Raw genomic sequence first — 25605 nt, forward strand, 5'->3', positions numbered from 1 at the left:
CTGCTGGTGGGAATGCCGACTGGTTCAGCCCTTCTGGAAAACAATATGGACGATTCTCAAAAAATTAGAAATTGAGCTTCCATTTGACCCAGCAATACCACTGCTGGGAATATATCCCAGAGAGGCAAAAAAGTATAATCGAAATGGCATCTGCACATGTATGTTCATCGCAGCACTGTTTGCAATAGCCAGAATCTGGAAAAAACCCGAATGCCCTAGAACGGATGACTGGTTGAGGAAACTTTGGTACATCTATACAATGGAATACTATTCAGCTGTTAGAAAAAAGGAGGTCACGAATTTTTTATTTAAGTGGATCGGCATGAAAAGTTTCATGCTAAGTGAAATGAGTCAGAAAGAGGGAGACAGATATAGAAAGATTGCACTCATCTATGGCATATAGAATAACAGAGTGGGAGACTAACACCCAAGAATTGTAGAAACAACTACCAGGAGGTTGACTCCATGGCTTGGAGGCTGGCCTCACATTCTGGGGAAAGGGCAACTCAGAGAAGGGATCACCAACTATAATGTAGTCGAAGGCCATGTGGGAGAAGGGAGTTGTGGGCTGAATGAGGGCTAGAGACTGAGCACAGTGGCCACTCAACACCTTTATTGCAAACCACAACAGCTAATTAGAGGGAGAGAACCAAAGGGAATGCCCTGCCACAGTGACAGAGTGGGGTGGGGGGAGATGGGATTGGGGAGGATGGGAGGGATGCTGGTTTTACTGGTGGTGGAGTATGGGCACTGGTGAAGGGATGGGTTCCCTAACTTTGTATGAGGGAAGCATAAGCACAAATGTGTATAAATTCGTAACTGTACCCTCATGGTGATTCATTAATTAAAAATAAATAAATTTATTATAAAAAAAGAGCCCGGCAAGCTACTGAGAGTATCCCGCCCACATGGCAGAGCCTGGCAAGCTACCCGTGGCATAGTCGATATGCCAAAAACAGTAACAACAAGTCTCACTATGGAGATGTTACTGGTGCCCGCTTGAACAAATCGAAGAGCAATGGGATGACAGTGACAGTGACAGTGACAATCCAGTTTGTTTTTTTTTACTTTTTTGGGGGGGTCACACCTGGCGATGCACAGGGGCTATTCCTGGCTTTTGCACTCAGAAATTACCCCTGGCAGTGCTCAAGGGAACATATGGGATGCTGGGAATCGAACCCGGGTCAGCCGCATGCAAGGCAAACGCCCTACCCGCTGTGCTATTGCTCCAGCCCCACAATCCAGTTTTTAATCCAAAAATTACTCGATTTTACTAGATTAAAAAGAATTGTTAAAGACTAACATCTTCTGCCCAGATGAAATCCAGGGCAGCCGCTCGCGAAATGGCCCCTCTGCTCCTTAAAGACTATGATCTGGGAGGTCTACTAACCCATTTTGGCACCCAGTGGCTTCTTATAGAAATGAATCTAGACTGTGAACTGAGCTAAAATATCAGAAATCCAAAAACCGCATGGTCGCTGCCATCTCCCCTGCTGTCGCGGCCTCATATAATCTTCATTCTCAGCAATGGAAAACAAATTATCAAATGATGCCTTTTCAGCAGGCCTGAATTTTGGGGGGAAATTTCCAAATAATAATAGTGAGTTCTCTGTTGAAATATTGAATGTATTCAAAGTATAGAGAGAATAAAGTGAGGATCATTAGCCACTCAGGTGGGGGGGATGGGTGTGGGAGGGGGTATATTGGGGTTCTTGGTGGTGGAATATGTGCACTGGTGAAAAGATGGGGGTTTGATCACTATATGACTGAGACTGAAACCTGAGCTTTGTAACTTTTTTCACGGTGATTCAATAAAGTAAATTTAAAAAAAAAAGAAGTGAAAATAAAATTTCAACAATCAAGAATAGCTTTGTAATTTTGTGATTAGCTGAAGCGATAGCACAGCGGGTAGGGCATTTGCCTTGCACTTGTCCGACCAAGGTTTGACTCCTCTGCCCCTCTTAAAGAGCCTGGCAAGCTAAAGAGACTATCTCGCCAACACAGCAGAGTCTGGAAAGGTACCCGTGGCATATTAGGTATGCCAAAGACAGTAACAAGTTTCATGATAAAGACATTACTGATGCCCACTTGAGCAAATCGATGAGCAATGGAATGATAGTGATACAGTGACACAATGAGGATAAAATAAAAGTTTTTATAAAACTATTTTAATAAAACCACCAAAATCAATCTTTTTTTTATAAATTTTATTGAATCACCATGTGGAGGGTTACATAGTTTTCTCAGGATTATGTCAGTTATACAATACTCAAACACCCTTCCCTTCGCCAGTGCCCATATTCCGTCACCAACCACCCCATTATACCTCCCGCCCCGTCCCGCCTCCCCAGTCCCCGCCCTTGAAAGTGATAAATTTCACTTTGTTTACGCTTTATCTTGGTTACATTCCATGTTTCAACACATAACTCACTATTGTTGCTAGGGTTTCCCCCCCAAAAAGAAAAGACAGTCCTACTGTCAAGGAAGCATTTGATAGCTCTCCATTGCTGAGAATGTAGAGATATTAAGTCCCGCTGTTTGTTACATAACTTTTCTATTTTTCCCCCCTTGTCCCGCACCACGAGTTCACGCCTGTTTAGTAATCACCATGCTGCCTGACAAAGGGAAAAAAAAACGAAAAAGATGGTTATTTCCCGTCATCAGCCAGCGTGGGGCTCTGGCTTAGTTGATAGTCTGGAAGAATGTCTGCCAGCAGTTTCTGGAACCAAAAGTAATACGCTGGTATCGGCCCCAGCTCGAGGTTCCACCAGCGTCCCGCTGTTCCAAGTACATAATAATTTATTCCTTTGTATTCCATTCCCACGCCACCAGGTCCGTGTCAGCTTAATGGACATCATACTATGGTTAACGCCACGCTGCGTTTCTTCCCGAGAAAGAAGGATATTTCTTCTCAGCCGACGTGGGGATATGGCTTAGTTCAGTCTATAGAGATGGCTACCACTTTGATTGCCTTCAATATTTCAGCAAGAGACTTACTATTCTTGTTAGAATTTCCCTCCAAAGTCCAACCAGTTAAGAAGGAACCATTTCATATTGGTTATGATTAAATGACATTAGGTCGCACGGCCATGGCAGCGGCCTCGCAGCTTTGAATTTCTGTATAAAGTCCAGGGAAAGTATAGCCAGAAATTACACCTCACTACAAACTTTAACCCTATTATGGTCCCCCCAAAGTCCAACCCGTTACAAAGGAACCATTTCATATTGCTGATGATTAGATGACATTAGGCTGTCGCGGCCGCGCGGTTTTGGGTTTCTATATAAAGTCCAGGGAAAATTCTGCCTAAAATTCTATCGCTACAATCTTTTACCCTTTAACAAAAAACTCAGTACTATTGTTTGGAGTTTCCCCCCATGGTAAGCCCTGCCAAAAAGAAACATTTACACATTGCTGACAATCAAGAGATATTAGGTCGCGCGGCTGCTATCGCAGCCGCGTGGTTTTGGATTTCTATATGAAGTCCAGGGAAAATTCTTTTGGTAATTGCATCACTCGCTGGCGGTTCAGTTGCCTCCGGGGTCAATCTCACGTGGCGGCACAAAGGAGCCACATGGCTCTGTGCTTAAATATCCTCGGCACACAGAATCTGGAAAAAACCCGAGTGCCCTAGAACAGATGACTGGTTGAAGAAACTCTGGTACATCTATACAATGGAATACTATGCAGCTGTTAGAAAAAATGAGGTCATGACGTTTGCATATAAGTGGATCAACATGGAAAGTATCATGCTAAGTGAAATGAGTCAGAAAGAGAGAGACAGACATAGAAAGATTGCACTCATCTGTGGAATATAGAATAATAGACTATAAGACTAACGCCCAAGAATAGTAGAAATAAGTACCAGGAGATTGTTTACATGGCTTGGAGGCTGGTATCTCATTCTGGGTAACTCAGGGAAGGGACCACCAAGCAAAATGTGGTTGGAGGTCATGTGGGGGAAGGGTGATGCGGGCCGAATACAGACTAGAGACTGAACACAATGGCCACTCAACACCTTTATTGCAAACCACAACACCTAATCAGAGAGAGAGAACAAAAGGGAATTCCCTGCCATAGTGGCAGGGTGGGGTGGGGGGAGACGGGTCTGGGGAGGGGGGGAGGGATGTTGGGTTTACTGGTGGTGGAGAATGGGCACTGGTGAAGGGATGGGTTCTCAAACTTTGTATGGGGGAAACATGAGCACAAAGATGCATGGATCTGTAACTGTACCCTCACGATGACTCTCTAATTAAAAATAAACTAATAAAAAAAAATAAAATATCCTCGGCACAGGGCGGATCCGGAAGTCCTGCCCCATCGGCTTTCCCGGGCTTCCTGCATAGTCTAAAAACCGGCTGTTGCCTCGCTGCATTCAAAAAGAAAGAGTTGAGAGAGAAAGGACCATACCCTGCTGGCCGCGCCTGGGCCAGTAGCTCCGAGCACACAGTTTGGAGGCATTTTGGGGGTGCCACTCTTGTCCAAAGTGGTTCAGTTGCCTCCGGGGTCGATCTCGCGTGGCGGCACTAAGGAGCATCCCCACATGGCTCTGTGCTTAAATATCATTGGCACAGGGCGGATCCGGAAGTCCCGCCCCATCGGCTTTCCCAGGCTTCCTGCATAGTCTAAAAACCAGCTGTTGCCTCGCTGCGTTCAAAAAGAAAGAGTTGAGAGAGAAAGGACCATACACCGCTGGCCATGCCTGGGCCAGTAGCTCCGAGCACACAGTTTGGAGGCATTTTGGGGGCGCCGCTCGTGTCCAAAGTGGTTCAGTTGCCTCCGGGGTCGATCTCACATGGCGGCACAAAGGCACCAAAATCAATCTTGATGTGTCCAAGTGATTCCATCCAGACTACACCCAATCCAGAAAATATTAATTTGAGAAGACATATGTAAACATATACTTTTTGCAGTGTTTAGTGTAGTGGCAAGGACATGGAAACTATCCTAATTCCTAATGACAGTTTATTTGAGAAAAAGTTGTGGTGAAAATACACAATGAGACACTAGACAGCTAAAAAAAAGGTGAAAAATTTTTACAGTCCGATAAAACATGGACAAAAGTGAAAAATATCAGATTCAATGAAGTAAGTCCAGGGAGAAGGATAAATACGAATAATCTAATTCGCCTGTGGTACACAAAGAACAGAGTGTCAGGATGGACAGGATCCAGTGATAACGGCCCCTGCATCCTAACCACACTCTGGGGTTCCCAAGAGGAGTCGGGTGGGGGCTTAGATAACTGGGAAGAATAGGCCGAGCACAGGGGCCACAGCAGAGTGTAGGGGTCTGTGGGGATTTGGTGTTGAGAGAAGCGCAGGGAGTTTGGGACCCACAAGCATCAGTTCTCAGACGATTACCTCAGCTAAAATAACAAAAACAAAAGGGGAAAACCTCATTTGTTTAAACGTATTATATAAAGAATGAAATGCAAACATACATTACATAAAAACACACGTTATCTCCAGTATACCCTGAGACAATGAATACACAATTTTGAAATAGAAGAGAAAGTAACGACTGAAGCTTATATATTGGATAATGGAATTTTCTTTATATATTTCAACAAAAGAGGAAGAAGTGAACCCTTACAACCCTTTCCCCCTGCCCAGAGTGCCAGTAGCAGCACGCCCCCTAGTGGTCACATGCACCCCTGCAGCTCCCCTGTCTCCCTCAGCAGGTTTGTGTCTGGGCTCTCAGGGACTTGGACTTGTGTGTATCTTGCACAATAATACACGGCTGTGTCCTCAGTCACCGAGTTGCTCAGTTTTAGGTAAACTTGGTTCTTGGCGGTGTCCCTGGAGATGCTGAGTCGGGACTGAAGACTTGGGTTATAGTATGTGTTTCCATTAGACCACATAGTACCAATCCAATCCAGCCCCTTTCCAGGGGCCTGGAGAACCCAGTTTACATCATAGCTAGTTAGAGATAATCCAGAGACCGAGCAGGTGAGAGACACCGTCTGCGAGGGTTTCACCAGGCTTGGTCCTGACTTCTGAAGCTACACCTGTGGACAGAGACCCACAGTGAGTCACGGGCTCAGAGTGTGAACGTGGTTTTAATCCTGGGTCCTGAGTGCATATTTGCATGGGGGAGCCTCTGTAGAGAAAGGACGGGACCCGGGGGAGGCTGGTGTGTGGGCTCCCTGGGAGGAGGTGCTGACTGTGCTTAGAGCACTCAGGCCTGTCCCTGGGGCCTGTCATAGCCGGGCCTCTTCCTCCAGCACAGGAAATGTGCTGAGGAGCTCTCAGGAAACAGGAATTGCTGAAGGGGAAATAGCAACTGTGGAGGAGAGTCCCAGTGTCTCAGGATCCTGATGACCAATTCCAGCCCCCAATAGCCTGTACCCTCTAGACAGGCCCCTGCCCCTCCATATCCCTGTCTGGTGGCTCCTGTGGTGGAATTTGAATGCAAATCCTGGGATCTAACACACAGTGTCATTGTCCCAGTGAAATTGGCACAGAACTGGACCAATCCAAGATTAATCAACTTTCTCGGTATTTTTTGAGTCACTTACCTTATGAATCAAACTCTGAAATTTAAAGATAGTTATAAGTGTGGATCTGTTCATTGTCACTGATGGTGCTGAAGCAGTTTTACAGCAAATATTGAAAGAACTCCCTGGTAATGAGTTCTTGGACATAACTCAAAAGCTCTTAAAACCCACCTGAGGCCTGAAAAGACTTTGATAAGCGCCAGCAGAAACCCTACAGAGAGAAGTCCCAGAGTGAACACAAGCCAGGCAAAGAGTATCAAAGGACGACCAGGAAAATCTCAGTCTCGCCTTCTTGACAATGACAAGCAACGGTATCATCCCTGGGTGAAAGTTCCACATGGGGCAGGTAGGGAGGTATATAGGCTAGATGGGACAGGAAAGAGAGCGGGCATGGAGCCAGCCCATTCTGCCTGCACACAAGGCGCTCACGTCTCCCCTCTTGAGACACGAGCCTCAGCTCTCTCTGCCTCTCCAGAATCCCGATTCTCTCATGTGTGTGACTCTCTCTCTTTCTCTCTCTCTGTCTCTGACTGTTTGTCTCTCTCTATTTCTATCTCTGTCTCTATCTATGTCTCTGTCTTTGTCTTTCTCTCTCTCTCTCTCTTTGTCTCTCTCCTGTCTCTCCCTCCCCTTCCTCAGATTTACTAAATAAAAGACAATTTGCTTCACTGCTTTTCTCCTACTGAAATTCTTCATTTTGAGAAAGAAAGACACAAACCCATAAAGCTCGGGGAAGGTCTAGGACTAGTTTTCCTTCCTGCGAAGAGTAATTCTCTCCAGGTCACAGAGATGGACAGGAATGCGGTGGATCTTCCTCCCAGCTGCGGTGCTGTCTAGCTCTTGCTCCACTTCACAATTGTGACCTGGGCACCCCCTCCAGCAACTCATTTTTGGGACAAGGTAGACGCTTCTGCCTCTGTGAATGGTTCCTGCTGTGGGTGGCCTTGTCAAAGGCACATAATTCTGCTCAATTCTGCAGACAGTTCAGAGTCCAGCCGGTTGACTTAAGCCTCAGGACCCTCTTCATGGAGTGAACATGAGAGATCCTGACCCTGCAGGAACTTAGGGCAGAGCTAGTGGAGGGTCCTCCGCTCTCAGTCTATTAGGTCAGCATCTGGACTCAATGCACAGACTCACACTGTACAGGGCCTTTACCTGCTCTCCAGGTCGCCAGCACTGATTTCTCACTTCAGTGAACAGGGTTTCCACAGCACCCTGGAGAGACCTGCACGGTTCCTGTCCTGTCCCTCAGAGAGACTGGATGCAGATGGGGGGAGTCAGCATGCAGAGGGTGTGTGAGTGACCAGCCCCCCGTCCCTGGACACCATGCCGTGGCCCCCTCAACTCTCCCTGTACCACGAGGTGTGGGTTGTTGAGGGCTCTTGCCTCAGCATACTTGGGTGGCCTCCCTGACCTCGAGTTCCTGTTGCAGGGCCTGTGGGTGAGCAGGGGTGAGGCCTCACCAGCCCACGTGAGAGTCACATGTCTGTGGGTCCATGGGGGAGACACCAGAGATCGACATTAGAGACGAACTGAGACTCAGCAGGGAGAGTGAGCAGGAGTCCAGCCCCTGTGCCTCAGGGTCAGCACAGAGTGGGGGAGAATTTAGAAGAGGGCAGAGTTCGTGTGGGGTGGGTTCCACTTCACATGAGGGACAGGTCACGGGATGGGACAGTGTGGTGGGAGACAACCCTGGGCAGCAGAATTTGGGGAGCTGACCGGCCCTTGTGTCCTCAGTTCTGTTTGCAGCAGGGTCGGTGTGTGGACAGGAGGGCCAATTTGGGTCCTCTCACACGCACATGCAGCTGTGCACTGTCCAGCGGCCAAGGGTCCTGATGCCCAGAAGCCATCATTAATACTGTCTTTGCTGCCCTGAGTAGGTCAGTTCTCAGAGTGACTCGGGTGTTAGACACCCGTACTGGGGCACACAATCCAGCTGACCTGGCATCAGAGCGTTTCTGCTGTTGCTGTTCCAACAGGAAACCAGGATCCTGGTTGAGAAACCCTCCCTGCCCTGTGCTCCTGCTTCTGGGCTGCAACTCTTCTGCGTGGGTGTGAGCGCTCCCTGCAGGGCAGTCCTGGAGAAGCCACAGTCCCAGTTTGTCAAAGTTTCCCCAATTTTATCCTCACTTAGTCATTTGGTCCCTGGGTGAGAAAAAGATTCACAGTAAGAAACACAGTTTCCATCTTTGTCATTGATATGGAATCACCAAATCTCTTTCTACTTATTTAGAAAGACTCAGCGGTGCATTTGTTATTAAACAGGCACTGTGGAATGTCACCAATACAGGAGAGCTCCTCAATCGGGTCACCATGCGAGGGGAAGGGTGGAATTGAGATTCTTATGTCCAAACTTCATGTTTTGCGGAAGGTTGAGTGTAGAGCGATGTTAGTCGATAATGACAAATGTATTAAGTATCTGCAATGGTCTCCAATGAAATCATTATAAAGACATTAAGTTGGTTAAGTTCACGTGAAGTTCACAAGAGCGGGGTGCCAGAAAGAGACTGACTCTGGGTCCTTCCACTCACCTGCACTGTGCATCACTTTCTTCTGCTCATCTTTTGCTCATCAGTTCAACGTTAGGAAAATAAATTAGCATTACTCAAACAAAATCATTTTCTAAATTCTGTGACCAAGTCGATCACAGTAATCTCACTAATGATGAAGTCATGAGACCCACTCCAGTAGGTGTTGGTCAGAAGCCCAGGAGGTGCCTGTGTGATCTTCGTTCACTGAGATGGAACCTGTGGGTGTGAGGCTGTGTCCATGGAAAGTCTCAGAATAGAATTGAATTTGTCCAGCACCAGGTCGTGTTTAAGGATGGTGTGGACCCTCAGACCCTCAGTATGGGAATTGGTGCCCATTGTGATTATAACCTGGTACGTAGTTCTACCTTGGACACCTGCCTGTAGAGTTCATGTTTGATGGAGACCAACTATCAAGTCAAATGGACACTTAATTCCTAGGAGAATGATCGCTGACTTGTGTATTTGCTTTCAACAACAAACAGGTCTTAAGCTATGAAATTGCCTTCATCAAGAATATTGAAAATTATTGTGTGAGTTGGGTTGAACACCAACTGGTCAGTGCACTTAGACCTGATGGCCCCACCTTCTTCTACAAAAATGCTGGGAGCACAGTCCTCTCATAGACAGGACTTGAGAATCCTTCCTCACAACTATGGCATAGGGGAGGGTCCATGGTTGAGAATGAGGACAGGACACGACCACAGACAATCCCCACTCCTGCCCCTCTGCAGCTTCCACTCCAAGTTCCACCTGGTTCAATGTGGGGCTGAGAGAGAAAACTCAGGCTGTGAGAAGGTTCTGTAAGACTCTAGAATCTATCGATGTGCTACAGGGCCCTGATCATGGCAAAGAACAGGGGACAGAGACCCCATGGTTGGGTGTGAGATTCTACCAGTGTCTGAGACTGACTGTGACCCTGAGAAGCACCAGGATGTCCCCTCTGAGCACAGTCTACAGAGCACTGAGCAGTCTGAGGTCTGAGCTCACGGCCTTCTGTGGATATGGATAAAGGAGACGGACTGGATGTGTAGTCCATGGGACCTTTCAATCCAGAGCACAGGCCCCAGAGGCTGAACACGCCCTGTGGAGGTCCTGTATCTGTTCTATTGTGCTCTCTCCTGGGAGAATGTCCCCTGGAGAAAGCCCTTTACAAACTGTTGATCCGGTGAAAACACCCTGGAATATTAATAAAATCCAACCCAGATAGATTGAAGTATTTAGGCACCTGACCCAAAGATGTTCTTCCTGCTTTGGTGATTTCTGCTTATAGACAATAAACACTGAATGTGTAGGACAGTCAGGGCTCTCACACCAGGAGGCAGTTAGTTCCTGGTACTCATGATTTTTCTCTTTTATTTCTCTTCTCTTAACCCTCACAGCATCCTTGCTTTAGTCCTGTACACCCAGAGCTGATCCCGGCAAAGGCCGTGCATGACTGTGGGAGACACGGTGTGAGGAACCCAGTCCTGAGAGATTCAGACTTCCTGAAGAGAGGCGGCTGGTCCCATGGCTCAGGACGTCTCTCTGTGGGGGCTGGAAGCCTGTGTCAGGAGCTGGGAAGTCATAGGAATGGAGGAAAATAAGTTAAGAAAATGTGGATCGTGGGAATCCTGCTGCTATGTTCACTGTTCACTATGGGAATGATTAACTATAAGTATGTGAGTTATTAATTCGGATCAAATAATAGATATTTTAGCTTTCTACCTAGTACTTCTGTTTTCTGTTTAATATTAGACTTTTTTCAGGCTAGCTAAATTAATGAAGGTATGCACTTTTATGGAGAACCTTCCCTTACATGCATGCACATATGTTCACACACAGACATGTAGGAATTGAGATGCTGCTGCTAGTTCCAGCAGGTATCTGGGGTCCGTGAGCACCACAGTAGGAAGCTGAGACGCTCCTTCAACATTGTCTCGGGCAATGCCTGTTCCCCACCCAGGGACAGCGAGTCCATATCCTGCTCCCAGTATCTGACCAGTGCTAAGATTCTAGAACTTTGTGACTGTGATGTAATCCCAGTGTGGATTGTTGGGCTTGAGCTAGGTTGGAATGAGCAGGTTTGGGTTCTGGTGCTGGTCAGGGCCTCAGTAGTAAACTACGTGTTTGTTATCGGAACATACATAAATGGTCAAACACTGGAATGACATCTGGAGCCCAGAGATAAATCCTTAGAATTTCCACAGTAATTGTTGGCAAGTGGTTGCTTGAATGGTCAAGCAGAGCAAGGAAAGCGCACTAATAAAGAATAAAAAGCAACTGGATCGTTGATTCACATCATCTACAGAATTTTACTGAAGGTTCAATAATTGCTGGAGATTGGCCAAAGTCTTTATGAACATTGAGGAAAATGTAGGCAGAACTCTCCATACTGATCAGAGAGGTATAGTTAATAGTTTGACTCTATTTGGAAATCACATCTAAAAGTTCAATCAAACAAACAAACAACCAAAAACCCAGTCAGTTTTAAAGATTTTACATGGCAAGGCAAACTACACTAGAAGATAAGAGATGAAAAGGGAGGAAACGTTTATCCATCACACATCATAGTTAAGACCCTAGTATCTGAGATACTGATGGCACTCACAAACATGCTTGGGGACATGGACAGAGACTGTCCTAGAGGCAACATCCCCAGGGGCTCTAGGCATAGAAAGTGTTTATCAGCACTGACTGTGAGGGAAAAGTCAATCAGAAGGACAGTGGTGGATCCTCTCAGCCCAGTGAGAATGGCCGATATCGAGACTGGAAACAACCAGTGTGCGGTGGGCAGTCCCCAACAAGGAACACAGTTTCTTCTTTTGTTTTTTAATTTTTTAAATTTTATTGAATCGCCGTGAGATAGTTACAAGCTTTCATGTTTGGGTTACAAACTCACAATGATGAAACACTCATCTCTCCACCAGTGCACATTCCCCACCACCAATATCCCGGGTATACCCCCCTTCCCACCCCCCCACCTCTATGGCAAACAATATTCCCTATATTCTCTCTCTAATTTTGGGCATTATAACTTGCAACACAGGAGGAATGTGGTTTCAATGTTGGTTTGGAATGCCAATGTTGGGTTCTAATCATGAAAAATAGTAAGGTGATTTCTCAAAAAAAAAAGTGCTTACATTAATGGCAGAGACATGAAAACTATCCAAATTCTTCATAATAGGCTCCCTGCTATGGTTCTAACTTGTGGATTGTTGTCTCATTTAATGTCTATGCAAAACCCTAGTACATTTCTATAAAAAAAGTGAAAATAGAATTTCCATATAACCCAGTGATTCCACTTTTGGCAACACTGCCCAAATCTGAACCATCAATTTGAGAAGATATAAGTAAATATAATTTCAGTGCAACATTTGATATACTGGCCTGGACATAAGAATAATCCTGATGCTTAATCAGGTTCATGGATAAGTTATGGTGTATATCCACAGTGTGTACTGTACAGTTCCAGGAAAGCACAATGTCACAGATTGCTGCAGCATGGATTAAATTGCAAAACACCAGATTAAATGAAGTAAATACAGGGATAAATGCGGATATTCTCATTCATCTGTGGTACACAGAGAACAGAGCGTCAGGATGGACAGGATCCAATGATAACGGCCCCTGCATCCTAGCCACACTCTGAGTTTCCTGAGAGGAGTTGGATGGGGGCTCAGATCACTGGGAAGAAGAGGCCGAGCACAGGGGCCACAGCAGAGTGTGGGGGTCTTTGGGGATTTGGTGCTGGGAGAAGCGCAGGGACTTTGGGGCCCACAAGCATCAATTCTCAGACGATTTTCTCAGTTAAAATAACAAAAATGAAAGCAGAAAACTCTCATTTGTTTAAAAGTATTTTAGAAGGAAAATCAGGACACACAAAGAAATCTCGGACCCGAGTAACTTGTGGCAGGGATGGCCCGGGACTTTGCAATAGGCCTTCTCCGCTGGGCCACTCCAGAAGGGGGCAGGTGCGTTCCCACCACCTGCCCTCTAAGAGCCCCAGCGGTTCCCATTTTCTAGAAACTGACAAGAAGCACCAGCTCCCACGTGGCCACAATCGAGAGACACACACAGGAATCTCAGACACGAGCAACCTGTGGCAGCAATTTATTCAGACCTAATTTATTAAAATCTTGGAATTCTTAAAGCAATAGTGGCCCAGTGACATTATATTATATCTATAACAAGCAATAAAAAACACATTGTCTAGCATTTTCGGCAGATATAAGAGCAAGTAGGGCTGGTCCCAAAATATCGAAGGGAACTAAAGTAGAGAAAGGATACCTTGCAAATTGTCTGCCACACAAGCATGTGGACATATGGAAGGGAGGGGTGGGGAATAATTGGAATTTGGTGGTGGGAAATGTGCACTGGTGAAGGGTTGGGTATTGAATAACCGTATGATCTAAGTGCAAACATGAAATTTTTGTTACTGTATCTAAGGGTGAATTAATAAAAAAATAAAAAATAAAATAAAATAAAAAAACGTTCTTTCAAAAAAATAAGAAAAATCAAAAATCTTACATAACAACACATGGGTCTCCAGTAGAAAATGAGACAGAGAATAAACAATTTTGACCTAGAAGAGAGTGTAATGACTAAAACTTATATATGTGGATAATGTAATATTCATTATATATTTAAACAAAACAGGAAAAAGTGAGCCCTTAAAGCAGCTCTCCATCCGAGCTGCGGGGGGGGGGGGGCACTGGAGTGGGGCGGCGCCAGCCCAAAACTCCAAGGGGTCCCAGCCGCGGCCGCCGGAAGTCACGCCCTCGACCCACCCTCGGCACCATCTTGCCACCTCCTAACGTGGCCGCGCGACCTTTTCAAAAACCTGAAAACATACAATTTTTTAATGGAAAACTAATTATCAAATGCTTCCTTATTAGTGTTATCTTGTTTGGGGGTATAACTCCCACAACAATAGTGAGTTTTGTGTTGAAATATGGAACATAATCAAGGTGAAGAGAAAATGAAGTGAAATTCATCAGTTATACAGTTGGGGTGGGTGGCGGGGGGTATACCGGGGATTTTGGTGGTGGAATATGGGCACTGGTGAAGGGATGGTGTTTGAATACGGTATAACTGAGACATAAACCTGAGAACTCTGTAACTTTCCACATGGTGATAAAATTAAAAATATATAAATAAAAAACAAGAAAGAAAAAAATAATAAAGCAGCTCTCCTCCTGCAGCAAGTACCAGTAGCAGAACTCCCCCTGGTGGTCACATGTACCCCTGCGGCTCCCCTGACTCCCTCAGCAGGTTTGTGTCTGGGCTCACAGGGACTTGCTCTCACTGTGTGTCTTGCACAATAATAAACGGCTGTGTCCTCAGTTACTGAGTTGCTCAATTTTAGGTAAATTTGGTTCTTGGAAGTGTCCCTGGAGATGCTGACTCGGGACTGAAGACTTGGGTTATAGTCTGTGCTTCCACCACTCCATATAATTCCAATACATTCCAGCCCCTTTCCAGTGGCCTGTCGGACCCAGTGCATATAGTAGTTGGTTAGAGAGAATCCAGAGACCGAGCAGGTGAGAGACAGCATCTGCGAGGGTGTCACCAGGCTTGGTCCCGTCTCCTGCAGCTGTACCTGGAACAGGACACCTGGGGACAGAGACCCACAGTGAGTCACGGGCTCAGAGACCCCATGCCCACCTTGGAGCCTCTCCAGGGGATACTCACATCCGGGAGCTGCCACCAGAAAGAGGAGGAACCAGCGCTGATGCACGTTCCTGCCCACGAGGTCCATGATCTCAGACACCATGTCAGGGGGAGAGGGAGCCCGAGTTGGGGTGAGTGTGAACGTGGTTTTAACCCTGGGTCCTGAGTACAGATTTGCATGGCGGAGCCTCTGTAAAGAAAGGAGGGGACCCGGGGGAGGCTGGTGTGTGGGCTCCCTGGGAGGAGGTGCTTTCTGTGCTCAGAGCACTCAGGCCTGTCCCTGGGGCTCTGCCAGAGCCTGGCCTCTTCCTCTAGCACAGGAAATGTGCTGAGTAGCTCTCAGGAAACAGGAGTTGCTGAGGGGAAATGGCAGCTGGGGAGGAGAGTCCCTGTGTCTCAGGTACCTGATGACTAAACCCAGTACCCCCCAGGGCCTTTACCCTGTAGACAGGCCCCTGTCCCTCTCCTTGTGTGGTGACTCCTGTTCTCCCACTGTGAATGCAAATCCTGGGGCCCAGCAGACAATGTTATTGTCCCTGTGAATTCTGAATTGGCTGAATCCAATCCATGTCAATCAGATTTCACAGTGTTTTTTCAGTCATTTTCCTTTAATGAAAATCTCTTTTCCTCATGCAGCTTAACTCTGAAATATTCAAGGCAGTTCTTTGGGTGGATTTGTTCTTTCTCACTGGTGCTGAATCTATTTAGGGACAAGGAAGATGCCTCACCTAGTCACTATCTTTGTGTGGTTGGATGGCCAGGAGCACCTCAAATAGCTCCATCCTTTATGTAACTCAGCACCCAGAAGATGACTGTGAACCTCATCATCATCCTATTGGGGTCATCACTTAGGAATCCAAGATCCATCAGGTTCCTAAAAGGAGCTCGTGGAAAGTCCTCAACCCACAAACTGTTGTGCCTGAAACTTGTCTTAGTCTCAAACTCACACATTTTATAGAGGCACAAGTGTGTTGGCCCTGAATAGCGGCAGGCACGGCTCTCCACTCCCTCCCAAATGTGTGGAACCTAGACACACTGTGTAACATATGTGTACCTCCTAATTCCATGGAGCACCTGAGGTTGAGTTAAATCTAAGTGGCCTGAAAATATGCTCTAAATTTGATGTTTAAAAAGTCAACATTAAGTGGCACACGTAGTCTACACACTCAGCAGGGTCTACAACATTCTGCTAGGTTAGACACAAAGACACACAAACACCAACTCAGACAAGGTGAGGAATAAGATTGATGACATCACACCTCAGGTACCAGGTGGCTATAGGATTCATAAGCACTCTCATGTATAAGCACGTGACTCATTCTGTCTGTCCCCAGGTGTCCTGTCCCAGAGCTTCTGCAGGCCGGGACAGTGAATCCTCACAGATCGGACCCACCTGCATCGTCTCTGTACTCTCCACAGTCAGCAGTTTCCAGGGGAGCTGGGCCCCCAGACCTCAGGAAGGATGATGGAGTGCCTGGGGAATGTTGGGAATATTTCCTAAAGCTGCTTCACCAAGACCAACAGGACACTTAATTAAGTTTATCAAATATGTTCACACACCAATATTATGAATATATCACACACCAAACTTATGAAAGTTTTACACACCAATATTGACTCTAGATTAACAATTTTTGTTTTATTTTCACCTAATTAAATTAAACATGTTTTTTTCCCTAACGTTCTTGACGCATGTTGTGGCTATTTCACTCTTTCAGATGTAGGACAATTGGAATATTATGAGTTTCAGGGTTTAAGTGATAGTGCAGTGGGTAGGGTGTTTGCCTTGCACTCAACCAACCCAGGTTCGGTTCGCAGCATCCCATATTGTCCCATGAGCACTGCCAGGAGTAACTCCTCAGTGCAGAACCAGGAGGAATCCCTGTGCATTTCTTGGTGTGACCAAAAAAAGAGCAAAAAAAATATGGTTCATAATTAACTTATAATTATGATTTATAAGGAACTTCAAGTTCCCTAAGTAAAGAATTAATGGTGCACTTGTGATTTCAAAGAGGTGACTTTGGAAGGGCGCAGACCAGGAGAACTGCTTCAGGGGGGTCAGCATGTGAGGGGAAAGAGGAACATGGATTCTAATCCCCAAGTTTCTGTCTTGGGAGGGCAGACCAGAAATTGAGTGGAACCACAATGAGAAAATCATTCAGAGTCATATCTGCAATGGTCTCCATATGGATTCTCAGTGTAAGGAGGGTCTCTGGGCACTGAGGTGTGGCATATCTGGAGGTGCTGGGAGAGTGGGGGCTCAGCGAGAGCATCAATGCTCTGGGTCCTGCCTCTTGTCTCACTTGGGGGGGGTCAGTGCTGCCTGTGTCACAGGACCTGGTCTCTCCTCTACAAGGGCTGAGGGGTGGACAGGGGATAGGAAAACCTGAACGTCCACTTTGTGAGTGGATGGGGATGAGAGGTCAGCCCATCCCAGAGCAGGACTCCCAGGTGTAGGGTGACCAGGTAGAGGTTACCTGGGTGCAGGTCAGAAGGTAGAAGTCAGTGGGCACAGAGTGTTTATCTGAGAACAGAAGGAAGGAGCCAGCACACAGCAGAGTGGATGGCAGGATTCCTCTTTCTGACCAAGTGACTCTTACCAGGAGACCATGATAATCCCTACAGGGTCATGTTAATTTCTACAAGGAATTATGTGCCCCTCAGGCCCCAGGGAAGTCAAGGATCATGAAAACCTTTCATCAGGGAAGAGAGAGTGTGATAAAGTGGTTACTGCCCACAGTGGGGATGGAGGACTCAGCCACAACCCATAAGAAGGGTTGGTGCCATCTGAGAGCTGAGGCATAGGTCAGTCCTGATCTCCACAGAAAGATGATTCATCTGGTCATGAGCAACGTTTCCTCAGGGGAGTCCTCAGAGTCTCCTGCGCCCCTGAACTCACCCTGCTTCCTCCTGCAGGTGGTTTGTGTCTGGGCCCACAGGGCCTTCCTCTCACTGTGTGTTTCGCACAGTAGTACAGGGCTGTGTCCTCCTCTCTCTCAGGCTGCTCATTTGCAGAGAGAGTGTGTTCTTGCTGTTGTCTCTGGAGATGGTGAATCGGCCCTTCATGGAGTCGGCGTAGTATGTGCTAACACCACCATTACTGATGCTTGAGACCCACTCTAGGCCCTTCCCTGGAGCCTGGCGGACCCAGCCCATTGTATAGCTTCCAAAATTGAATCCAGAGGCTGCACAGGAGAGTCTCAGGGCCCCCCCCCAGGCTGCACCAAGCCTCCCCCAGACTCCACCAGCTGCACCTCACACTGGACCCCTGCAAACACAAAGACATCCTGGTCAGGAAACTCTCCTAACACAGAGGATCTGCCCATCCCCTCACTCCCATGTTCCATGTCTCTGTCGCCCATGAGTTACCTCCTAACACAGCCACCAGGAGAAGCCAGCTCAGCCCACACACCATGTTGGTTCTGTGTGAGTCAGGATGGAGCCCCTGGGAACCCCTGAACTGACTCCTCTCCTGAAGCTGAGGCTGGGCTGGGTTGTTTTTATCTCTGTGAAGAGTCTTATTTGCATGTCCTCCTTCTCTATAAAAAGTTCTCTTTGAACTTGCAGAGTGAAGGAGGACTCCAGAGCAGGTGTGGGGTTCTGAGGGTGCGTATGACCAGGAAAAGTTTCAGAAACTCTGCTATTCCAGTATGCAAGTATTATGTGATAACCAATTTAATTGATGTTTTTAATATTTATTTTTATATAAATCCAGTAATGTATATAGTATTACTTCTATTTCATGATATAATATGACACATTAAAGGTTAAATGGTTTTTACAATATACTTAAATACATTTTAAGAATTAGTCCCACTATCTACAGAAAAGAATCCACTGAGCCATTCACTATTGCCAATGTTTTGGAAAGCAAGTGTTAAAATTGAATCAGGACAAAGTCAGAATGACCAGATAACAGAACCCTCGAGTCTGGAAATCCACTGAAGCAAGCCCTTGTCTCAGCTGTCTTTGTTCTTTCTCCCAGAGGAAACATCTCTGGGGTCAAAGGTATTTGTCCTGATTACCTAAGGCCCTTGGATGTGTAAGAGCTAAACTCAGACAGACTAAGTTAGAAAATTGACCTGAGGATGTCATTCTCCTGACGATTCCTGGTTCTAAGCAACAACTCTCAATGTGTAGGGCTTTTGGAGCTCTCAGTCCACTAGGGTGTTAGTCCCCTGAGCAACACCCTTTTTCTTTTTTTTTTTTTTATAGTTTATTTTTAATTAGTGAGTCAACGTGAGGGTACAGTTACAGATTTATACATTTTTGTGCTCATGTTTCTCCCTTACAAAGTTTGATAACCCATCCCTTCACCAGTGCCCATTCTCCACCACCAGTAAACCCAACATCCCACCCCCCCTTCCCAGTCCCGTCTCCCCCCACCCCACACTGCCACTATGGCAGGGTATTCCCTTTTGTTCTCTCTCTCTGATTAGGTGTTGTGGTTTGCAATAAAGGTGTTGAGTGGCCATTGCGTTCAGTCTCTAGTCTATATTTGGCCCGCATCATCTTTCCCCCACATGACCAACAACCACATTTTACTTGCTGTTCCCTTCTCTGAGTTGCCCAGGATGAGAGAACAGCCTCCAAGCCATGGTGACAACCTCCTGGTACTTATTTCTACTATTCTTGGGTGTTCGTCTTATAGTCTATTATTCTATATTCCACAGATGAGTGCAATCTTTCTATGTCTGTCTCTCTCTTTCTGACTCATTTCACTTAGCATGATACTTTCCATGTAGATCCACTTATATGCAAACGTCATGACCTCATTTTTTCTAACAGCTGCATAGTATTCCATTGTATATATGTACCAGAGTTTCTTCAACCAGTCATCTGTTCTAGGGCACTCGGGTTTTTTCCAGATTCTGCCTATTGTAAACAGTGCTGCGGTGAACATATAAGTGCATATGTCACTTCGACTATACTTTTTGGCTTTTCTGGGATATATTCCCAGCAGTGGTATTGCTGGGTCAAATGGGAGCTCAACCTCAAGTTTTTTGAGAATTGTCCATACTGTTTTCCAAAAGGGCTGAACTAGCCGGCATTCCCACCAGCAGTGTAGAAGGGTCCCTTTCTCCCCACATCCTCTCCAACAGCGGTTGCTTTTGTTCTTTTGGATGTGTGCTAGCCTCTGTGGTGTGAGGGCAACACCCTTTTTCTCTTCAGTCTGTCTGTCTGTTAATACAGCATCCCATGTTTGGTCCTTATTCACCAGGATTGGTCCCCAGTAGCTAGAGATGCAGAGGCAGTAGAAGGGACGGTTCCTTCCCTGCATGTGGACAATCAGATTGATCCCCTGCCCTTCACATGGTTTCCCATGACCCCACAAGTGGTGACCCCTGAACACAGAGTCAAGAGTATACCAAGAATGGTACAAATAACACAACCAAATCAATGACTGAGAAATAGTATAGTGGTAGGGTATTTGCCTTGCAGACGTCCGACCCAGGTTCAATCCACTATATTCCATGTGGTCCCACAAGAACCCTTATGAGTAATTCCTGAGTACAGATCCATGAAGAACTGCCAGGAACCAATGCCTGGAAATGACCAGAAACCAATGCCTGGGAACCAATATGTCAGTACAAACTGACCTGTAACTAGGAACAATCACTACTTGGGAAAGGTTGCAGAACAATTCCCAGGGAAACTGCCATCAGGGCCCACATCCAATTTCGTTAAACGTTTGCATTCTTTGATATTCTCCCATTCTGCCAACTTCCTCATATAATCAATTATAAAAGACTAGCTTAGGAGAAATAAAGTTGGAGCTTGCTCCCATTCTTGTGTCTGTCTGTGTCTGTCTCTTTCTTCTTGTGTCTGTCTCCTTTTCACTCTCGCACCCTCTCCGGGCTACCCACGCTGACCAAGTCCCGCGGGACAGGACAGGTGGCGCCCAACGTGTGCGACAGGCACGAGAGATCACTGCGAGGAGCACCGCTGGAAAGTGGCCACGATCATAGAAGTTGCAAAAACTTCGGAAAAGGTAAGCAGTGAATATTTGTTTTCAACCCAAGTCCAGCAGAATGGGTGGTCAAGGAACTGACCAATCAGGGAATTTTCTTTTAATGTTAGGTTTTGGTGTATATCTATTTTCAACCCAAGTCCAGCAAACTGGGTGGTCGAGGAACTGACCGATTGGGAATTGGGGAATTTTCTTAGGTTCATGGCTTGTCTTTCTTTTGTTGCCTTTATCTTCACTCACCTATACAGAGTACCCATTACTATTATCTTCTTTTTAATTGTTGTGACTTTTGTTGTTATTTGTCTGTTTGAGTGCTGTTTTTCCTAAGCCAATAATCTATTCCCCAGTGGGCACGGGTTGGGCACACAAATGTCATTAGGGCGCTCTGCCCCTAGAAGACTTCCAGTGACAGAATTAGGGGGTCACAGCCGCGAATCCCAGATAAATTCGCGTCCCCCGAAGAAGAAAAACTGTGCATCAAGTAGGCACTCGTTACCAAGCATTCCACTGGTCACTCTTATTTTGAAATTATTGGCGATCTTTTCTCTGTCTATCCTTTCTTGCTTTTGATTATGGGACAGTCATTGAGTAAACACGATATGTTCCTCAAGGGGCTTAAGGAGTCCCTTAGGACAAAGGGTGCTAGGGTTAAGAAAAAGGACCTGCAGAAATTCCTAACTTACATCGGTGAGGTTTGTCCCTGGTTCCCCCAGGAAGGTACTATTGATGAAAAACGTTGGGGGAGAGTAGGAGATTGCTTTAAAGATTATTATGAAACCTTTGGGCCTGAGAAAGTTCCCGTCCAAGCCTTTTCCTATTGGAATCTTATTAATGATATTCTTAAAATTTATAATCACTCCCCTGAAGTAAGGAAGCTTGTCCAACAAGGGAGAGATTTCTTAAGAACATTGTCAGGACCCCCCTCAACCTGCACTTCGGTTGTTATTCCTACTCCCAATAGTGACAGCCCTCCTGCTGATAAAACACAATCCAGAGATTCGCCTCAGACCAAGGCCCTTTACCCCTCCCTAAAGAGTCCTCCTGAGGAATTATCCCCCACTGATGTTACAACCCTGGAGAAGGAGGCCACTCGTTATAATGGTGAGCCTCTTCCCCCTCTAGGAGCCTTTCCTGCCTCACCCCCATACTATCCTAATCTTGAGCCTATTTCAGCCCCTGCACTCCCCTGTGAGCCTAAAGGCCCTCCTCTTGGTGCTCTGGTTCTTGATTTTGATTTAGTTTCCAGTGGCCTGTATAGGGTTAAAAACCAATTGTGTAGAGAGTCGGCTTCCCTCCGGGCTGTTCTCCAGCACACGTAGGAACACATCCGCCTGATCAAAGAACTCCGTGCATTAGATGAAGAAATAGTGAGGCTTTCCCTCCCTAAGGAAGCCCAATCAAAGCATCCCAAAAGGCCTAAGCCTTCTGCCCTTGCCTTCCCAGTCACCCGTAGTAAGACCCCCTCAGAGGCTGTTCCCGCTCAGGCTGGCACCTCTCGGAGACCCGAACCTGTTAGTGAGGAACATGGCTCTGGAGCTCAGGAGGCAGACTCTCATGAGGATGGTGGTTCAGGAAACTCGGGTTCTGATAATGAGGAAACTTCTGATCACCCAGACCAATCCGACTCGGACGAGGTCCCTGACCAGAAGTATCGCTGCCTTAGCATTAAACATCTTAAAGACCTGAGAGCGGCAGTGACCGGGTATGGGCCCATAGCTCCCTTTACTCTGGCACTCCTTGATAATCTTAGTGACCGCAGGCTGACGCCTAATGATTGGTATTTTTTGGCGCGAGCCACCTTGTCTGGAAGTGACTGTGTCTTGTGGAGGACTGAGTTCGTTGAGAATTGCAGAGAACCCGTCCAACGAAATCTGGAAAATGCAGCCTCTAAAAACTGGACTAGAGATAAACTTTTGGGCCGCAGTCCATATGACTGCAATTCTCACCAGGCCCTTTTGCCCCTGTTCTCCTTGTCCAAATTCAGCGTGCTGGTCTCAAGGCATGGAAGCGCCTCCCGCCTAAGGGGTCTGTGACCACCTCTTTCGCAAAGCTTTGAAAGGATGGGGGACAGACCCCTATGGGCTAATTAAGATACAGAAAATATGGGTCCCAAGGCCTACCGCCTCCCCTACCGAGATTATCCTTGAAAAGATTGTCAATGTCTCTCAAATCTTCCACTCGCTTATTCAGCAGCCGGATCCAACACATTCTTGGACCTTTACCCTTTTGCTTAAACTTTTGGAGTTCTCCTATCAGTTGCTTAATACTACTCAGAGTGGATTTGCTCAAGGGTACTGGTTGTGTATGAGCCCCTCTTACGAGATCCCCCTAGATGCCTCCATTTTGCTGATTAATGATACTTTGATTCCTCTGAGCTAATTAATCCATGCCATGATAATAGACCTTTGTATCATTTTCCCCATTATGTGCTGTCTACAGTTCTAGAGAATCTTGCTTGCTTTAATAATTCTAATTCAGTCTTGTACTCTGACTTTTTCAGTGATACACAATAGTATAAAGAAATATACTTAGAGAAATACAAGGGAGAGAAAGAGAGAGCCGTGTTCAGGAGAGCATATGGGCTTCTCCAAATGGGAAAATCCTTGAGTTCTGATTTCTGGTCAGACATGTTAGAAGTCTGGAAACATCTTCCTACCTGGCACACTTGAGAACCTGAGCAAGTGAAACTCAGAGATTCACTTTCTGTCTCTCTGTGAATACTAGGAAAAGGGAGAAGGAGAGGGAAGCAAAGTAGTATTATCTAAAGAAATTTACTTAAGGATGCAAAAAAAGAGAGAGAGAGACAGGGAGAGACAGGGAGAGAGAGAGGGAGAGAGAGCAACAGAGGGAGAAAGAAAAAGAGAGGGAAGACGGTCATGACAGGAAGGACAGTCCAAACTCAGAAACTGGTCATCATCAAGTGAGTCATCCTTCTTCTTTGTTGATCCCTAGGATCCTGTATGGGGCCTGTCTCTCTCCCTCCCTTTCTTCCCTTATCTCTCTTTCTCTCTCTCCCTCCCTCTTTCTGTCTCCTTTTCTCCCTCTCTCTCTCCCTCACTCTCTCCCTCTCTCTGTCTCTCTCTCCTTCTCCCCACTCCCAGGGACTGGGCCGACGCCCCACGGAGACCCCTCAGGGTCGTATCCGGCCTGTGGGCAGCTGCTTCTGACCGCCGCTGCTGGGTCAAGGGTCTCGGGAGGGGCCGGAAGGGCTTGAGGTTCTCTGGGAACAGGCCGGACCCTCGGGGGTCGCCGACCTGGGCCTCCGTGCGGGTCACTCAAGGCCAGACCGTCCCTCCAAGGGCAGGAGCCCCTGGTCAGCACATCCTTGTCCACCGTGTCCGCCTCTGACAGACCCGGCTGCTCTCCAGGCGCCCGCGGCCAAGCGACGTGTCTCTCCCCCGAGTGTCCCTCAGGGACCCCGGCTGGGATCAGGTCTGGGTGTGACTCAGTTTCCCTCCCCAGTTCTCCTGAGACTGCACGGCCTGTCTACACAGAATTCTGGCTTTCCTGGACTCCTCTTAGTTCAGGGTCACCCGGCAGGGCTCAGGGTCACTCCAGGCTCTGCCCCCAGGACCCTCCTGGGGGCTCAGGGGCCACCCTGGGTGCTGGGTGTCAATCTGGGTGGGCTGCATGCAGGGCAAGGCCCAACCGTTGCCCCCTTTCCCACTAGGTGGCTCTGACAGGGGTAATATATTTCCTGATATTGAGCCTCTCACTCGCCTTGGCCCCTGTCCCCGGGGTCTTACATATGGCCTACCGGGGATCAATTCCCAACATCCCATATGGTACCCGTTACACTGTCAGGAATAATTCCTGAGTGGATGAGCTAGCAGTAACCCCTGTGCATCGCCAGGTGTGACCAAAAAGCAAAAAAAAAAATAAATAAAAGGATGTTAGTCAGAAGAATTACTGACATAGAGTGATATTACATATAAGGCATTTATAGCAACTGGATAAGGAAATGCCACGGTGTAAATGGTGGACACCCTAGATCACCCTTGACACAGTGTTTAGGGAGGAGAAGGAAAGGAACAGAGTCAAGGGAGAGGGGAGAGGAGACACATGAGAAGCAGCAGAGGCAGGGGCCAAGGGGATTCGGGGACACAGATGGTGTCAAGGAACGATGAGCTGATATCCAAGTCACAGAGTCACAACACAAACCCAGAACTGGACGTGTCGTCCCTCCCCTGCTCTGCTCCTGAGCAAAGAATCTTGTTTCTGTCCTTCAGAGTACACGGAACTGCGTGGAGGGACAGTGGGATCAGGTCCCAGGACAGGAGAGGGTCCCGTGGAAGGTCCGAGAGAAGCACAGGGCCTGGGGCTCACAGGCCCGTGGACTGAGAGTCCTGACTCGCCCCTTCTCACCGCTCTACACCAACGGTCATCAGAAGCGCAGGGGCGGCTACTACAGACATTCACCTGCTAACCTGCCCAGGGAAGCTGGTCCCTGTCAAAGGGTCTTCGCACTGCAGGACTAAAGGGCAACGTCTCTGCAGTGGGTTTATCTCAGGGGTGTTTCCTCTGGGAAAGAGGAGAGAAAAAGCCTCTACAGGACCCCCCACCCTCCTAAGCAGCTTTCTGCATTGGCGCTGGCTCACCTCCTAGAAAGTACAGATCAGCCCCATCTTGCCCTTGTCCTTAGTCCTCCTGACTTAAGCCTTTGTTCCCCACACAGACCCACATCTCCCTGGGGTGACTAACAACACTGGGAAACCATGACTCCAAGACTGTGACAGGTGGCTACAAGCTATGCTGGGCTCTGTGAGTCCATGCCTTGGGGCTCTGCACCCTGGCGTGGTGGGGGAGGCTTGTGTGCAGCCCAGTGTGGGGACACTGAGCCCAGGTCTGATGGAAGCTGCTATCAGATGCCTCTTGTCAAGGTGGCCTCTGAGTCGACCCGGCTTCTCTCAAGCCCTAAGTTGAGGCTCTTTGGGGTGGCAAGGAGGAAGTGTTGGGGTGC

General features: G+C 47.2%; 1 pseudogene and 1 gene segment (V, D, J or C); both read right to left on the bottom strand.

Moving 5' to 3' along the window:
• Positions 1–5354: 5354 nt before the first annotated feature.
• Positions 5355–15741, bottom strand: LOC129399830 (Ig heavy chain V region MC101-like). The segment is given in 6 exon segments: positions 5355–5363; positions 5724–5960; positions 8424–8430; positions 12168–12196; positions 14310–14617; positions 15729–15741. Coding segments are annotated over 6 exon segments (603 nt in total).
• Positions 15742–15800: 59 nt separating this feature from the next.
• On the bottom strand, positions 15801–18089 carry LOC129398766 (immunoglobulin heavy variable 3-23-like; annotated as a pseudogene).
• Between the last annotated feature and the right edge of the window lie 7516 nt (positions 18090–25605).

This window comes from Sorex araneus, chromosome X (genome assembly GCF_027595985.1).
Source record: "Sorex araneus isolate mSorAra2 chromosome X, mSorAra2.pri, whole genome shotgun sequence".
Taxonomy (NCBI): Eukaryota; Metazoa; Chordata; class Mammalia; order Eulipotyphla; family Soricidae; genus Sorex; species Sorex araneus.